At 37.7% G+C, this 15,830-nt stretch overlaps 2 protein-coding genes across 3 annotated transcripts in view; one reads left to right on the top strand and one right to left on the bottom strand.

Moving 5' to 3' along the window:
- Nucleotides 1-15,830, bottom strand: part of TRPC5 (transient receptor potential cation channel subfamily C member 5) — a 265,763-nt gene that overhangs the window by 90,327 nt on the left and 159,606 nt on the right. The gene's annotated exons all lie outside the window — the stretch shown is intronic.
- On the top strand, nt 7,783-8,169 carry TRPC5OS (TRPC5 opposite strand). Its single transcript, XM_060292269.1, has one exon. It carries the CDS (start codon nt 7,843-7,845, stop codon nt 8,167-8,169), a length of 327 nt encoding a protein of 108 aa, XP_060148252.1. The 5' UTR covers nt 7,783-7,842.

Raw genomic sequence — 15,830 nt, 5'->3', positions numbered from 1 at the left:
GGAAGCTGGCACCTATACTCACGAAAGGCACATTTTAATCTCTCCCATATAACTGCCTCTCTTCCCGTTGGATATGAACTAATTTACCTTGCCTGATGCAGAGAAACTTATCAACTATAAACATAGACCCAGAGGATTTGGATTCCTTTGCTCCTTTTCCACCCTACTGTTAGACACTTATTGCCAGTTTGCCAGCTACGAGCATCACAAAATAGCTACCGGGTAGGACTGTCTGCTAAAAGAAAACTGGTGGCTTTTGATTAGTTGTGCTGACAAAAATGTTATAAGAGTGAGATTAATAAAAGTCTATGGGGTTAAAGATTCTAGTTATCAGATAGACAGCATGGCCTCTGCCCCAGCCGTCTTTCTGAGCTACTTATAAGATGTGGCTTATCTCATCTGTCAATTTACAACTGCATCCAGCTAGAAGGGTCTCTTGCTTTACTTAGCTCTGCCATGAAGTAGGCCAAGGACCCTTCTCTGTACCTTCAGACTTCATTCCATTTCCATTCTGTGATGACCAGCTTGCTGAACCCTGACAAGACTCTCATCACTGTCTTGCTGTCCTTACTGGTTTTATAGGAAGGAAACCCAAAATTAAAAAAAACAATTTTTTGAGCTATAGCATATGTAAGGTGAAATACATCAATTTTGAGGGTACAGCTGAATGCTTTAAAAAAAAAACATATGTAATTATATTGACAGAATATTTCCAGCATCCCAGAAGGCTTCCTCACATTTCTTCCCAGTCAATAACCACCCGCCCACCACAAGAGGTAACTACTACATTCACCTTTGTTCTACAGATACATTTGCCTGATCTTAAATTTCATATAAATGGAATTATATGGTATGTACTTTTAGGCATCTGGCTTCTTTCAACATTCTCGTACGTGTATTTTTGTGGACATTTGTAATCTTTTATTTTATATACTTAGGAGTAGAATGACAAGGCCATTCAATAGAGGTATGTTTAGTTTTAGTAGATACTGCCTAACAGTTCCAAGGAAGTTGTACCAGTTAACACTTTCACCAATAATGTATGAGAGTTCCAGTTGCTCCATGTTCTTCTCAGTGCTTGGTATTGTCAGTTTTTTTTCTGTTTTTTCAATTTTAGCTATTCTGGTGGGGTTTTGTGTGTAATTTGCATTTTCCTCATGAGCAATAATGATGAAACTCTATTCATATGTTTGTAGGCCACTTGAAAGTTCTCATCTGTGAAGTGCTATTCGATTCTTTGTTCTATTTTTAAAAATTGGACTGTTTTTTTCTTATTGATTTGAAGGAGTTTAAAATATATGTATATATTAGATACAAGTCCTTTGTTAAATATATGTATTGTGAATATTTTCTCCCAATCTGTAGTTGGCCTTTTCACCCTCTTAGGGTGTCTTTTGATAAATTGAAGCTCTTAATTTTAATGAAATCCAATTTATCAATCTTTTTTCATAGTTAATGCTTTTGTGTTGAATAAGAAATCTTTAACTACTGAAGGTCACGAAGATATTTGCCAATGGTTTGATTTAGAAGATTTACTGTTTTGCCTTTCATGTTTAGGTCTATGGTCCATTTCAAATTATTATCATTATTATTATTATTATTATTATATCCAGTGTGAGGTAAGCGTCATGGTTCCACTGATTTATTTGTTTGTTCTTGTGTCAGTACCATGCTGTTGTATAACTGTAGCTGCATAGCTAGCCTTGATATCTGGTAGTATATGTCCTCCAATTTTGTTCTTCCTTAAGATGTTTTGGCTATACTAAGCCCTTTATATATCCTTATACATTTTAGAATCACTTTGCCTAAAATGCCCTTTGGAGATGGTTTTGAGCTTATTAATTCATTAGCCTCCCCATGTCTTCTCAACTTCAAAATTGTTTGAGGGAGAGACCAGTAGTGTATTTGTGGCAGTCTCCCTCCCTCTAGTGAGAATTTGTCTCCAGAGTACCGCGAGGCTTGGGAGACTTCACTCAGACTTTTCCACGCATGTGCTAGGCTAGAACTCAGCTAACTTCAGGTGAGGAAAATTAGCCCTGCATTTCAGGCTTCTCAAATTTCCAATCCATTATGCTAGCCTCAACCTTTATGCAGATTTCTCATTTTCCTCAGTAGACTCCCTCTGCCTCGGTGCCAAACCTCATCTTCAACTTGTGCCCAGAATTAGCAAATGTCTCAGTGAAGAAAAAAAGTCTGTGATTATCAGCATTCTTATGAAAGACTCTTCACTCTCTGAAATTTTAGTTCATCTTGTCCTTGTTTCCACAGATCGCAGATATCTTTAAAACCTATTGATTTTGTAGTTGATCATTTTGTTGTTGTTTTTTAGTTGTGACAGGAGCATTCACATCCCATTTGAAAGCGAAAGTCCAGTAAACATTTGATAGGCATAACCTTGACCCTCTCATCCATCTTGGCTCTATCACAGGTGAGTAGTTTATGAGTGGGCCAATTCAGTAGGTCAGGGGAAGGGCAGGTAAAATGGACACAACATTCCTGTCACAGATGATGGAGATTGCTGAGGGGACTGAGCTGGCTCTCTCCATCCCTCTGCTTTGGGACTCACAGTCAACTTGGAATTCAGCCAGTTTCCAGGGATGGGAAATGAGATTAACATTTTGAGTTCTATTCCTGCTTAGAATGCGATGTCAGCTCTGGCCTGAATAAGGCAAATTTTCCTCCTATAGGCACCTGAATTTGTGCCCTCTGGCACAGGACTTTAGGAATCATACCTGGGCTGACTTCCAATTCTGTGTCTTCACTTACCATGTGGCGGTGGGCAATTTATTTAATTTCTCTGTTCCTCAGTTTTTTCATCTGTAATGTCACAGGGTTATCAAGTAGATTAAATGTTCTAATATTAAAAAAGAAAGTACCCGAAGTGTAATAGATCTTCAATAAATGTGAACATTTATTAGAATACTTAGGCCATGTCATCTCATCTGATATATAGTTTTTGAGGCTGGGGATCATGCTTGGTCACCTTTTGGGGGTGAGTAAAATTTACATACAGCGGGATGCACAAATATTAAGAGTACCATTCAGTGAGTTTTGAAAAATGCGTAATCTTGTATAAACCATCACCTCAGAAAGTTCTCTTAGCCTCTTCCAGTCAGTTTCCACTCCCCTAGATGCAATTGCTATTTGGATTTTTCCACCGTAGATCATTTTGCATTTTCTAGAATTGCATATGAATAGAATCGTACAATATATATTCTTTTGTGTCTGGCTTCTTTCATTAAGTACAATGTTTTTGATATCCATCCATGTTGTTATTCCTATCAGTAGTGGCTTTCTTTTTATTGCTGATTAGTATCATATTGTATGAATATATCACAGTTTGTTTATCCATTCTCCTTTTGATTGACATCTGGGCTCTTTCCACTTTTTTTGGCTATTATGCATGAAGCTGCTATAACCATTCTTATAAAAATCTTTCTGTGAGCTTTCATTTCTCTTGGGTAAATGCCTCAGAGTAGAATTGCCGGGACTGGATAGGTGCTTGCCTGGTTTTATAAGAAACTGCCAGACGTTTTCAAAGAGGTTGTATCATTTTATACTCCCATAAGCATGTGTGAGAATTCTGGTTCCTCTACCTCTTTGTCAACCTTTGATGTTGTCAATCTTTAATTTTAACCAGTCCAGTGAGTGTATTGTGGTATCTCATTGTGATGTTAATTTGCATTTCCCTGATGACTAATGATATTGAATATGTTTTCATGTGTTTATTAGCTATTTATTTTTCTTCCTTTGTGAAATGTTTGTTCAACTCTTTTGCCCATTTTTAATTGGTTTGTTTGTCTTTTTATTATTGAGTTGTAGGAGCTCTTTATATATTCTGGTTACAAGTTCTTTGTCAGATATATTTTTTGTGAGTATTTTCTCTGTGCATTGCCTGCTCATTTTATTAACCATGTGTTTTGATGAATTGTTTTATCTTTGTACCCCCTGCTATCCATGAATATTTTGTTTTTGTTTTTGTTTTTTTTGTGTGTCTGTGTGGTATGCGGGCCTCTCACTGTTGTGGCCTCTCCTGTTGCAGAGCACAGGCTCTGGACGCGCAGGCTCAGCGGCCATGGCTCACGGGCCTAGCTGCTCCGAGGCATGTGGGATCTTCCCGGACCGGGACACGAACCCATGTCCCCTGCATCGGCAGGCGGACTCTCAACCACTGCGCCACCAGGAAAGCCCTATGCATGAATATTTGACACGATAATATTTACTGAATGAAAGAGTTAAAAGTTGTTCCTCCCTCCCTTCTTCCCTTCCTTTCTTTCTTTAACAATACTTACCAGTTACCTACTATGCAGCAGCCTTTCTTCTATGCCTTGGATATACCGCAGAAAACAAAACAGACACGCTTCCTAATCTCATGGAACTTCATTTTAGTCTATATATATGTGGGGTGGGGTGACAGACAGAAAAACAAATGAATAAACAAGAAAATATGAGGTGATTATAGGTGCTATAATGTAAAAATGTGCTGTATGCAAAACGAGAAAGGGATGACTAAGAGGCTTTTTCAGGTTGGAGGGTCTGAAATCTGAGGAGATGATATTAAGCTGAGACCAGAATGACAAGAAGCCATTTTTTTTTTTTCTGGGGGAAAGGGATTCTAGGCAGAAGGAACAGCTAATAAAAGGGCCCTTAAGGTGAGTTGGGGCTAGGTGCAAACTATCCAAAATACACCTTTAAGCAAACAACTTAGGTTCAGGGTTTGGTTGCTTTGGAAATTATCGTAACTGGAATAAGCTGATGCTATACTCTTACTATTTCCTAGCACTGCAGTACTCGCTAATTTCTCAACACCCTCCCTGCCCTCGCCCCATCCCCAGCTCCTAGGTTCCAAGATGCTTTGAAGATAGGAATTGTGGATTAGCTAACACAGTGGTCAACAGGGTTAAGGCTAGGTCAGGAATGTTTTTTTCCCATCAAAGGTGACCAAGAGATAGAAAAAATAAACCAAGGGTTGCATAAATAATAGATAACTACATTTGTCTTTATAAGATAGCAACATATGAAGTGTTCTACCTCTCCGCTTTTTACATTTAGATTGTGTCTTGTAAAACTCTGTAAATACATCTATTTGATTAATGGACTATAATTTGTTTCTAAATTTTGGCCAGCTTAGGGAGAGATGGAAGAAAAGATGATGGGAAGGGGTAGTGTAAGATGGAGATACAGAGAGAATGGAATAGAATGAAACACATAGGTGAATAAATGGAGGTGTATTGACAAAGAAGATTAATAACAGAGTCCTAGAGGGAGGTAGAGAAGCTGAGAAAAGAAACTGGGTGAAAGGGAAGCCAGAAGTTAAATAGGTTTTGTGTGAGTATGTTCCTATTACCCTCTTGTGCCCTTGGGCTGTGGGCACTGTAGTAGTTTATTGCTTCCTTTGAAAAGTTTGATGGTGCTCATCTCTACTACTATTTAACACACACCTTACTTCTGTGTCTTTCTTCTGATGAGCTGATTCATGCTCTACATTAATGCCAAATTCCTCTCGTGATTTTTTACCATTATTTCCTTCCACTAGATTGCTTTTTCTCTAATCAAAAACAGAGATCCTGTGAGTTAATGAACTGCCATGCATCTAGTACCGATTCTCCCATATTTCAGATGGAAGTTGCCTCCAGCCAAAATCATGCCTTCTGGTTATTATGGTTAGGACCCTTATCATCAGGGCAAACCCCATGTCTACTGTCAGGATTTTGGGCGAAAAAAAAAAAGTGAGGTTCTGATAGGACTTATGCTAGGTGAAGATAGTATATAACTGAGTGGGTCAAACCATACCCTGTGGAAACTAGCAAGCTCCATGTGAAAATCACAGACCATCTGGCGGATGATTTGCTCTACTCCAGTAAAGGCCTAAGGAGTACAAGTCGCTGTGGTGAAGCTTGTGGCTTGCTGGGCCCCACTCTGGTCAGAACTGCTGGAAACAGGGCAAAGATAGATTTGGCAGTATCCTAAAAGAGGGAGGTGGATGGTTGCTTCCTAGTACTCTCCACTGGGAAAAACTTGACTGAGGCTGGCGAGAGGAAACCAGCTCAATTTGCAGGACTGCTAGCTAGAAATTTAATGTGTATATATGCCCAAGAAAACAACTGGCCAAAAGAACATAGCTACACTAATCAGCTGTGGACTTGAGATATATATTCTAATAAACAGAAAATTACAGGATTACAGAATTACAGAAAATTACAGAAATTTACTGCAGGAAAAAACAATCTGGTGAAGGGAGATATGAAAAGAAATCAATGAAAGAAATTTAGCAATTCATGTAGGACATGTACGAGCTCATCAGAATGGAAAGACAGAATAATCTATTTAGAATAAGAGAGGAGACAATCTTGACCCCCGCCAAAACTAATACAGACTCTGCAGTCTTGGGAACTCCAAGTCTCAACTCAGGTCCCTTTTCAGTTCAATTTAAGGTTGCAGATTGGGCATGTGAAAGCTCAGGGCATGTGGACATGAATATTCTAGGTAAGCAGAGGAGAAAGAGTGGACAAAAAAAACTATGAATCAAAGAAATGAGTAAGCAATATGAGCTATGTTGAATTACTAAAATCTTGAAGCCTCAACAAACTCATTTTTAAGGGGAATGGGGGATGGTAAACCAGACAAATGTGATAGGCAGATTATATTGGGCCATTCTCTAGATTTTTAAACAAGGAATATTACCTTAAAGAGGTATAAACTTAGGAATAGGGCTTGTAGAGCACACAGACATACAGATGAGAATAGTATGACCATGGCTTTAGACAAATTTAGGAGAAATAGCTGCTAGATATGGAATATTGGCAGTGATAGGAAATGACCAAAGAACTAATTTTATAACAGAAGTTATATAAAATTTGGGAAAAGACAGAGAATGTGGGACTTTCATTTACCATAAATTCCCCAGACTGCAGGGGCAATCGGAAACTTTAATGAATGAATTATTAAAAACACAGAAAGAACTTAGCAGCACCAGATATAAATGGAAATGAGGCAAAGGTACTAATAAAACAGGATTAATTGAAAGACTCTGAGTGTATGTATCCTCCTTAATAGAGATGTTCAAGAAAGATAGACAAACTACCTATGCTCACTTTGTTCTCAAATCCCATAAGAGGTAAAGACCATGAGAAGTGTAAAGGGGACTATGAGTAGTAGAGCCTCATAAGGCCATCAAAAAACGAGGAGTAGGGCTTCCCTGGTGGCGCAGTGGTTGAGAGTCCACCTGCCGATGCAGGGGATGCGGGTTCGTGCCCCGGTCCCGGAGGATCCCACATGCCGCGGAGTGGCTGGGCCCGTGAGCCATGGCCGCTGAGCCTGCGCGTCTGGAGCCTGTGCTCCGCAACGGGAGAGGCCACAACAGTGAGAGGCCCGCGTACTGAAAAAAGAAAAAAAAAGAAAGAAAAAAAAAAAGAAAAAAACGAGGAGCAATAGCTAGGGGTACATTTTCAACGTTATCCTATAGCCAGAAACTGTATGATGGAGAAAGGCTCAAGGATACTAACTTTATATTTCTCTTTTCTATTATTAGATCTGCTTTTCTGTTTTCTCTTGGCTGTGGCAATCTGTCTGATGGTCATTATAATAGCAGTTCACTACCAACACAAACAAGAGAACCACATGTAAATTTTGTGGAAGGTTCACCAAATTTATCAAAAGGTACTGTAGGACCACTGGCCTCATTCTGTACTTGATCATCATCATCATCATCATATCAACAGCCTCATTTCTCAACCAAACCAACCACAGAACCATTGCCAGCTCCATAGGATCCATTGTCACCAAGAGCCCATTTACTACAACTTTTAGTAATATTTTATCTACTGAGGAAAGCACAGAGGAATGGAGTCTGTGTCAACCCCTGTACTAGTTGGTGGACTTGTTGATTGTGTAGCCCAGTTAGTTAGAATAGCTGAAGAGCTTCTACGGTTGATTTCACAAGAACCAGTTCCTTGTGAAGAGCAAGATGACAGAGCAGAACAGATAGAAACAGATGCACCTCTTTCCGAGGAAGCTTCACTACCAGACCTTGCTGATCTCCCAGACTTAGAATCGATACTTACACAAAGAGAAGACGAAGACTTAACCTTTGATACAGATCAACCTATGTTAGACACAGAATTATATGAAGAAGCACTCTCTAGTATTAACAATGACCTAAGTAGATAAAACCTCATTTGCCTCCACCAGCATGTGAAAACTGATCATTTCTCTGTGTCAAATATATTCTAATTTTTCGGGATGTTAGCAATAACAGTTTTTCTCCAAGTTTTGCCCAGGTTCATTACTAATCTATTATAGAACAAGCACTATTTGATTGGCTTCTGGCAGAGGCTGGTCTCTTTTCTTCTTTGTATTTATTTATACGAAAAGCTCTGACTTTAGCAGTAGGGTTCTTTCTTTACCTGTACTTGTTCTCCTGTTAGGATTCCTGATAATAGGAGCAAACACTAGCAAAGAAAAGAAACTCCTTACCTAACAATAGAGTGAAGACCTGATGAACTCTATCACATCGTGGGACCCAATTTCACCATTCTACAATGAGTGGAAACTAAAAGGGGAATATCCTCCAGGATGGCAGTATAGTGAATACAGTCACATTAATAGGACAATATTGGGGCACTTTTACTTGAAAAGATAGAACTACTTACTAGGCCTTTCGGACAGAATGTGTCAGCCAAAGGATGCTGTAGTAGACTGGGGGAAATAATTCTAAAAATCAGCCATCTACCAGATAATAAAACTGCAGAAAGCTTTACAGATAACTTTTGCCTGGGAGAAACCTTTGAAAAAGCTGAGGCCAGGAAGTTCCAATACAGGACTGTTCCCTCAAATGCTGACCCATATCACAACTACTCTGCAACATTGTTGCTCAAATGGAAATGGCAAGTTACACCAAATAACAACCGGAGAGAAGTACTAGTACTAGAAGGGCTAGACAAAGCCCTAACAAGGACTATTTGCCTATGGAAAAGTCAAACACTTATGGCATAGGCTTAGAGATGATGGTCCACAAGTAGAAGCAGATAAAGTACACCTTCTTGGGTATAACTACATTTATAAAGAATAGCTGATAGGCTTATTATAAGGAAAACTGCTTCAACCTTGACAGAAATCTTTACTACTGAGAAATGGGAGCAATAATGATTTTAAACAAAATGTGGACTGGTTATACCCACAGTAATTCTACAGCTACCAGAGGGGGGAAATGCAATAGTTGGAAGACCCCCATATCAAAACAGAGAGGGACTAAATACACATTCAGGAAATTCACTGATCATACTAATTGCATGCCATAGGGTACCCTTACTTCCATTTGGAAGAATAGCTACCTTTCATACAAGCCTGTGGACATTACGGTCCTTCGTCCTAGAGAATGGCCTTTGCATCTTACAATATGGGCAACAACTAGGTAAAGACATAGAAGTATACCATTAGACAAAGTGATATATGAAAATTGTGAAGAAATGACATGTAGAAGTCAATCCACATTCGTGGGAAACCAGATTATACCAATTTACATAGAGTCCTAAAGTATATTATAGTCAAAGGGATTAAAAAGACTTTTAATACAGATGGATTCAGAGCTAACCAACATGACAGATGCTGCATCTAATACTAAGTGAGCTCTGCATACACAGATTATTAGCTACCTTTAAAGGTAAATGGGGAAAATTATAGACTGTATAACCAGGTCTTATTTGGATGAGCAGTAGCAGGAGAAACATAAGTCAGTTTTGCCACTGAATTTCAGGATAAGTTTATTTAACAAATTTAAGAAAGAGATAGCTAATAGCCAAGGCATGGAAGCAACCTAAATGTCCATCGACAGATGAATGAATAAAGAAGATGTGGTGGGAGGGGGATGAGGGAGGGAAGGACTAGGAGTTTGGGATTAGTATATGTAAACTATTACATATAGGATGGATAAACAACAAGGTCCTACTGTATAGCACAGGGAACAGAGAAGTATATTCAGTATCTTGTAATGACCTGTAATGAAAAAGAATATATATGTATTACTGAATCAGTTTGCTGTACACCAGAAACTAACACAACATTGTAAAGCAACTATACTTCAATAAAAGTTAAAAAAAGATTGCTGTATCAAGAAAAGCTACAGACTCCTTTTTTTACTTTTTTTTTACACAGACTCTTAAATTTTTTTTAATTGAAATATAGTTGCTGTACAATATTATATGTTACAGGTATACAATATAGTGATTCCCAATTTTTAAAGGTTATACTCCATTTATAGATATTATAAAATATTGGCTATATTCCCTGTGCTGTACAATATATCCTTGTAGCTTATTTTACACCTAATGGTTTATACCTCTTACTCTTCTACCACTATCTTGCCCCTTCCCTCTCCCATCTCCCCACTGGTAACCACTCTATATCTGTGAGTCTGCTTCTGTTTTTTTATATTCACTAGTTTGTTGTATTTTTAGAGACCATTTTGAAAATCAGAAGAACTTATGGAGCTACTGAAAAATATTAGTATGAGAAAGTTTCACAGTACACTGCTACGTGGGAAGATTGATAGAGTAGGTGAGGATCCAGGAGACTTAGAGGGGTGAACAAAGACACAAAGAGTAGAAATAAAAGTTATATTACAAGCAACTACTGTGGATAATTACAAGCCATACCAGACAGCAGATTGAGGGACTTTACTGCTGCAATAACTGGACAAACTGGGCCTTACTTGCCCAGGGTAGGCCACTCTGTACACTATGTCCAAAGTGGTAAACAATAGATGCAGTGCAAAGGAACTATGCCGATTAACCTAAATAGAGCAGTGGGAAAACAAGAAGTAACCATTTATCCCACCATTCCAATAGGAGCAGTTTTATAAGGAAAAATAGTGATTAGAGTTAAATAAGGAAATCTATATATGTAGCAACCAAGAAGAAGAATAACAGAGTACCTGGATAAAAGTTAAAAGATAGAATCTATGCTTTAATTAAAGGTTTAGAAACAGTCAGGGAAGATATACACTCTCCACTAGAAATTTGGACTTCAGGAAATTGGGCTATAACTTTGTGTCAAAATGAAACTCAAGGCATAAATACTTGTGCAAGATCAGGAAACATATCCAAGGAGAGAACATCAATCTGCTGTGAATTCTATTTGATGAGCAATTTAACTGTAAATGGAAAGATCTGGTACACCTCAAATAAGATGGATACTGAAGGGTAGCTATTCTTCCAAGTAGAACTCTAGAATATGGACTTCATAACAATTCCACAACAGATTAGTGAGCCTGTTAAAATTGTTAGTAGTAATGAGAGAACACAATCAACCATACTTACTCAAGCAAGTCATCAAAATACATCACAAGAAATCTGTGAGACTACTCCAGACATTGAAACAAGATAAAGCTTGAACCAGCCTATAAAACACATAATAGTCAACATGGTCCTTAGGTGTCAAACGGGAAGGTGCTACAACAGTGTAATATGTGGAACTATCTAGCCTCTTGGCTAGATGGGTTCACCTGGAAAGATTATACTATAATGGCACCTTGGGATTAGATAAAATATATTGCAATGTTTGCTTTGATTGTGTGATTATATGTTTTTGAATTGTTAAGATTGTTACCTTGCTCCAAGCAATGGATTGTTGTATTAAGTATGTTTGCTCTTACAGAACAGAATTAAAAGTAAAGTTAATAGTGATAAGAAATAAGTGCAGGAAGTAAGAACATACTTAGGAATAAGAGCTAGTAGGGAAGGTATTTTTAGGAGAGAGAAGAAAAGTAACAAGTCGTCAACAGTTATGCAGTTTATGGTGGAAAACCATGGTATAGAGTTAGTTCCTAATCGCATTTATGAACCAAGCCTTGTTTTTGTCATACGCAAATTAGACAACCCTAAGTTGTTAATATTGATAGAAATAATTGGTTGGCAATTGACACAGGTCATGCACTTAAAAGCCCAGTTAGAGGAAGATGGATTAACTAACTTGGCAGTCCACTGATTGGATACCTCTGATTGGAATCCTGTGTCTCCCCTCCAGTCCTTTATCCAAACTTTTCTGGATCTTCCTGAGAACAACACCAAGGTCAATTCTTGTATGGCATGGAGGGATAGAGAGGGGGATAGGCTCACCATTCTAAGACAAATTTAAGGTGTGAAAACTAAGGGAGATAGGCTGGTAGATTGCAGTGAATTAGGAAGCATCTAATTCTTCATCCCTGTGTGCTTTGGCTAAATGTGTGGGAAGTTGTAACTACATAAGTTGCATTCTTTTTTTATTTTTTATTATTTTTTAGTTGTATTCTTATGTATGACGATTACTGCTAGTTATTAGATTATAACTGAATATAGTCCTTATTAGCTATTGGTCCATACCATTTTATTGTTACGTGTTTTAACAAATTTTAACTAATAAACTTTCATTCACAAATCAAAGAACTTGGGGTCATCTTAAATTACCTGGTGGTGAATTTGGAGGCTACCAAACCAGCATAAAAGAACTCCTCTCAACAGAAGGTGGAATATACTCAGAGAAAGTATTATACCAGGAATCTGAAGTTCTTCTGGCTTTGTCAGATAGATAGTCTTAACACATCTCTGAAATATAGTTCTTTCCTGTTTGTCAAATGATAGTTATAACTTTTTTGCCTACCTTCAGTGGTAATAAGGAACACACAAAATGATATAGTTTTCAAAGACTTTGGTTGATGTATCTGACAATGGGAAAGAATACATGAAATCAGAACTTTTTAGGAATAGCTGAAAAATGTCTATATGAAAATACCTGAAAATCTATGTGACGTGTAAGGATTATCCAATAGTTTTATACCTGTTTTCTAAGAGATTAGAGCTTCCTTATTTTACTCGATGTCGAACTTATAGTTGGAATCAGTTTTTGTTTCATTCTTTTGAGCTTTTTTTTCCCCACCAAGTTAACTTCTTCTTGGGAGCCTACTCAGTTCTTCTAGGAATAATAATGAGGAAAAAACAACAATGAAAAAGCCACCTTTCAAGAAATAGTGAATTATATTCCATTTAAGGCTAAGATTTTGTTCCTGAGGAAGTTATGTAACTCTGCACATTATTAACCCACTATTATCCAACTAGATTTATTTTTTACAGCAAAGCTGACTATTGTGTTCTTGTATTGACAGCCATATCTTAATAGACTAGTGGTATTTAGCCATTTCACCTAGGGTATACGTCTTATTTTTTTCAAGGACCCTACCCCTCATTTAAAACTTGTTTTTCTTCTGACTATGTAATCCTTAGCTCACAAACCAACCAACCAACCAACCAAAAAACCCTAAAAAAAAAAAGAAAAAATAACCTTTAGTTCCTGAAGTTATTTGGGAGCTATTTGTATTGACAGATACAACATACATGGGTCTCAAGTGTCACATCTCTTCAGGGTAATAAAGAGTCTTTGAAGGTGATCTCCATTTACACCTCTGAAGAATGAAACTGCATTTTAGCAAGGTAAGGAAAACCACTGAACTCTTTACCCCTTGTCACAATTTCGTCTTAAAGACCCTAGTAAAATGCTGAAAGCATCTCAAGAGGTATTTTTTAATTTAACACAAGTATTCATGTAAAGTAGACTAGGGAGTCACAGGTAGGAAACACAACTTCAGTGTTTCAGATTCCTTTAATCAAAGATGCCATTAACAAAATCTGTTGTTGAAAACACATAAATACACATGCCTCTAGATGATAAATTCTGGCAATACTAATCATTTTTAAATAGTTTTATTCTTACTTAAACTTGGGGAAACATTGGCTTTTCTTGAAACCATTATCTTCTAAATTTTTAATATTGGCAACTCCTAACTTCCAGTTTTGGAAAATCAGTTGTGTTGCAGCTCATTTTATAGAGAAAAATATTTTGTTTTTTTGAATAAAGCTTTTTAGCTCAAGGTTTAAGAGACGTAGAGACATATTGTCTGTTTGCAACTTTTGATGTGAGCAGGCTTATCTTTGGGTACTTTCACCTGATGAAGGAGTCTCTAATGTTCCTCCCTTATAATATCTCCACCTGTTGAGAAAATTTCGCTTTGTACTGGGAATTTCTGCCCTGTTGGAATCACAGCAAGCTTTGAAAGAAGACTGAACAGGGTGTCAGCAGACATGACACTAGAAAGTGGAGAAGTGGTGTATCTGCTTTTTCCTGCTCTGAGTATAGACACTGAGAAGAAACCTATCTATTCTTGAAGATAGACCCCCATGGTCCAACTGGAATCAAGCATGTAATCAAGTATGAAAAAGAAGACAAAATTTCTGTTTTTGCTTAGTTGTCCCATTCCCATCTACAGGTTGTTTCTCCTTTGAATAATTCTGGTCCTGGGAGATAATTCTTGTCTAGCCTTCTTAAGGGCCTGAAGGTCATCTAGAAAAGTCTAGACACCTTTAAGAAAGTGTCTCCAACTTTTTAGGGGCTCGTAACATGCAACCCTCAAATTGAATGTGTTCCACCAGACCCTGGAGTGTGACTCACTTAAGATGTGAATATATGTTTCTTGATGAGTAAGCACACATAAAGTATATGCCTTCAAGGAATCTGAGGAATTTTATCTAACGTAGCAAAGCTGAGTTCATTTGCTATAGATATAATAGAAGGATAAAGTTAGTTTTCATTTGTTTATTTGTGTCCATCACATTCTGCAAAAGGAGTTTGTATGATGAGAATTGATGATCAATGCTCATGACCTTTTTTATGCTTGTGGCCTTAAGCACTGTGTGTATGTTTCACTTTTTTAATGGCTAGATTATGGATATTTATTGAAAAAACTTATCAGTCTGCTTCCTTAGATCAAGAGCTTCTGAGAATGAAGTGCTCAGAGATACCTGAATTATTAGAACCTCAGTAACTCACAGGACTCTGCTTCTTATCCAAACACACTAAACTTGAAACAACAAAAACACCCCTAAAATAAGGACATTGCTGATTTGTTCAAGGTGAGAGTATTCAGTCTTAAACTTGACATGTGGATTTGAATAGAGAAAATTAGAGACTATACTCATTTGAGACTCAATGGAACCACAGATTTAAAAAATCTATAATTCACAGGTTGGGAAGGATTACAGAGTTCTTTAGCAGAAATGAAGTTACAATTCAGAAGAGAAACTAAACTAAAATTTATCTGTGGTCATTGTTAAGATAACTTGTCTAGGTCCATCCACCTCACTACAAATAACCCAATTTCTTTTCTTTTTATGGCTGGGTAATATTCCATTGTATATATGCACCACATCTTCTTTATCCATTCATCTGTCGATGGACACTTAGGTTGCTTCCATATCCTGGCTATTGTAAGTAGAGCTAATGAACATTGTGGTACATGACTCTTTTTGAATTATGGTTTTCTCAGGGTATATGCCCAGTAGTGGGATTGCTGGGTCGTACGGTAGTTCTATTTTTAGTTTCTTAAGGAACCTCCATACTGTTCCTACAGACTGTCATACAGAGTGAAGTAAGTCAGAAAGAGAAAAATAAATACCGTATGCTAACACATATATATGGAATTAAAAAAAAAAGGGTTCTGAAGAACCTAAGGGCAGGACAGGAATAAAGATGCAGACATAGAGAATGGACTTGAGGACACGGGGAGGGAGAAGGGTAAGCTGGGACGAAGTTAGAGTGGCATGGACTTATATATACTACCAAATGTAAAACATAGCTAGTGGGAAGCAGCCGCATAGCACAGGGAGATCAGCTAGGTGCTTTGTGACCACCTAAAGGGGTGGGATAGGGAGGGTGGGAGGGAGACGCAAGAGGGAGGAGATTTGGTGATATAGGTATATGTATAGCTGATTCACTTTGTTATAAAGCAGAAACTAACACATCATTGT

The sequence above is a fragment of the Globicephala melas genome, chromosome X (genome assembly GCF_963455315.2).
Source record: "Globicephala melas chromosome X, mGloMel1.2, whole genome shotgun sequence".
Lineage (NCBI taxonomy): Eukaryota > Metazoa > Chordata > Mammalia > Artiodactyla > Delphinidae > Globicephala > Globicephala melas.
This window is presented reverse-complemented; position numbering and strand designations above follow the sequence as displayed.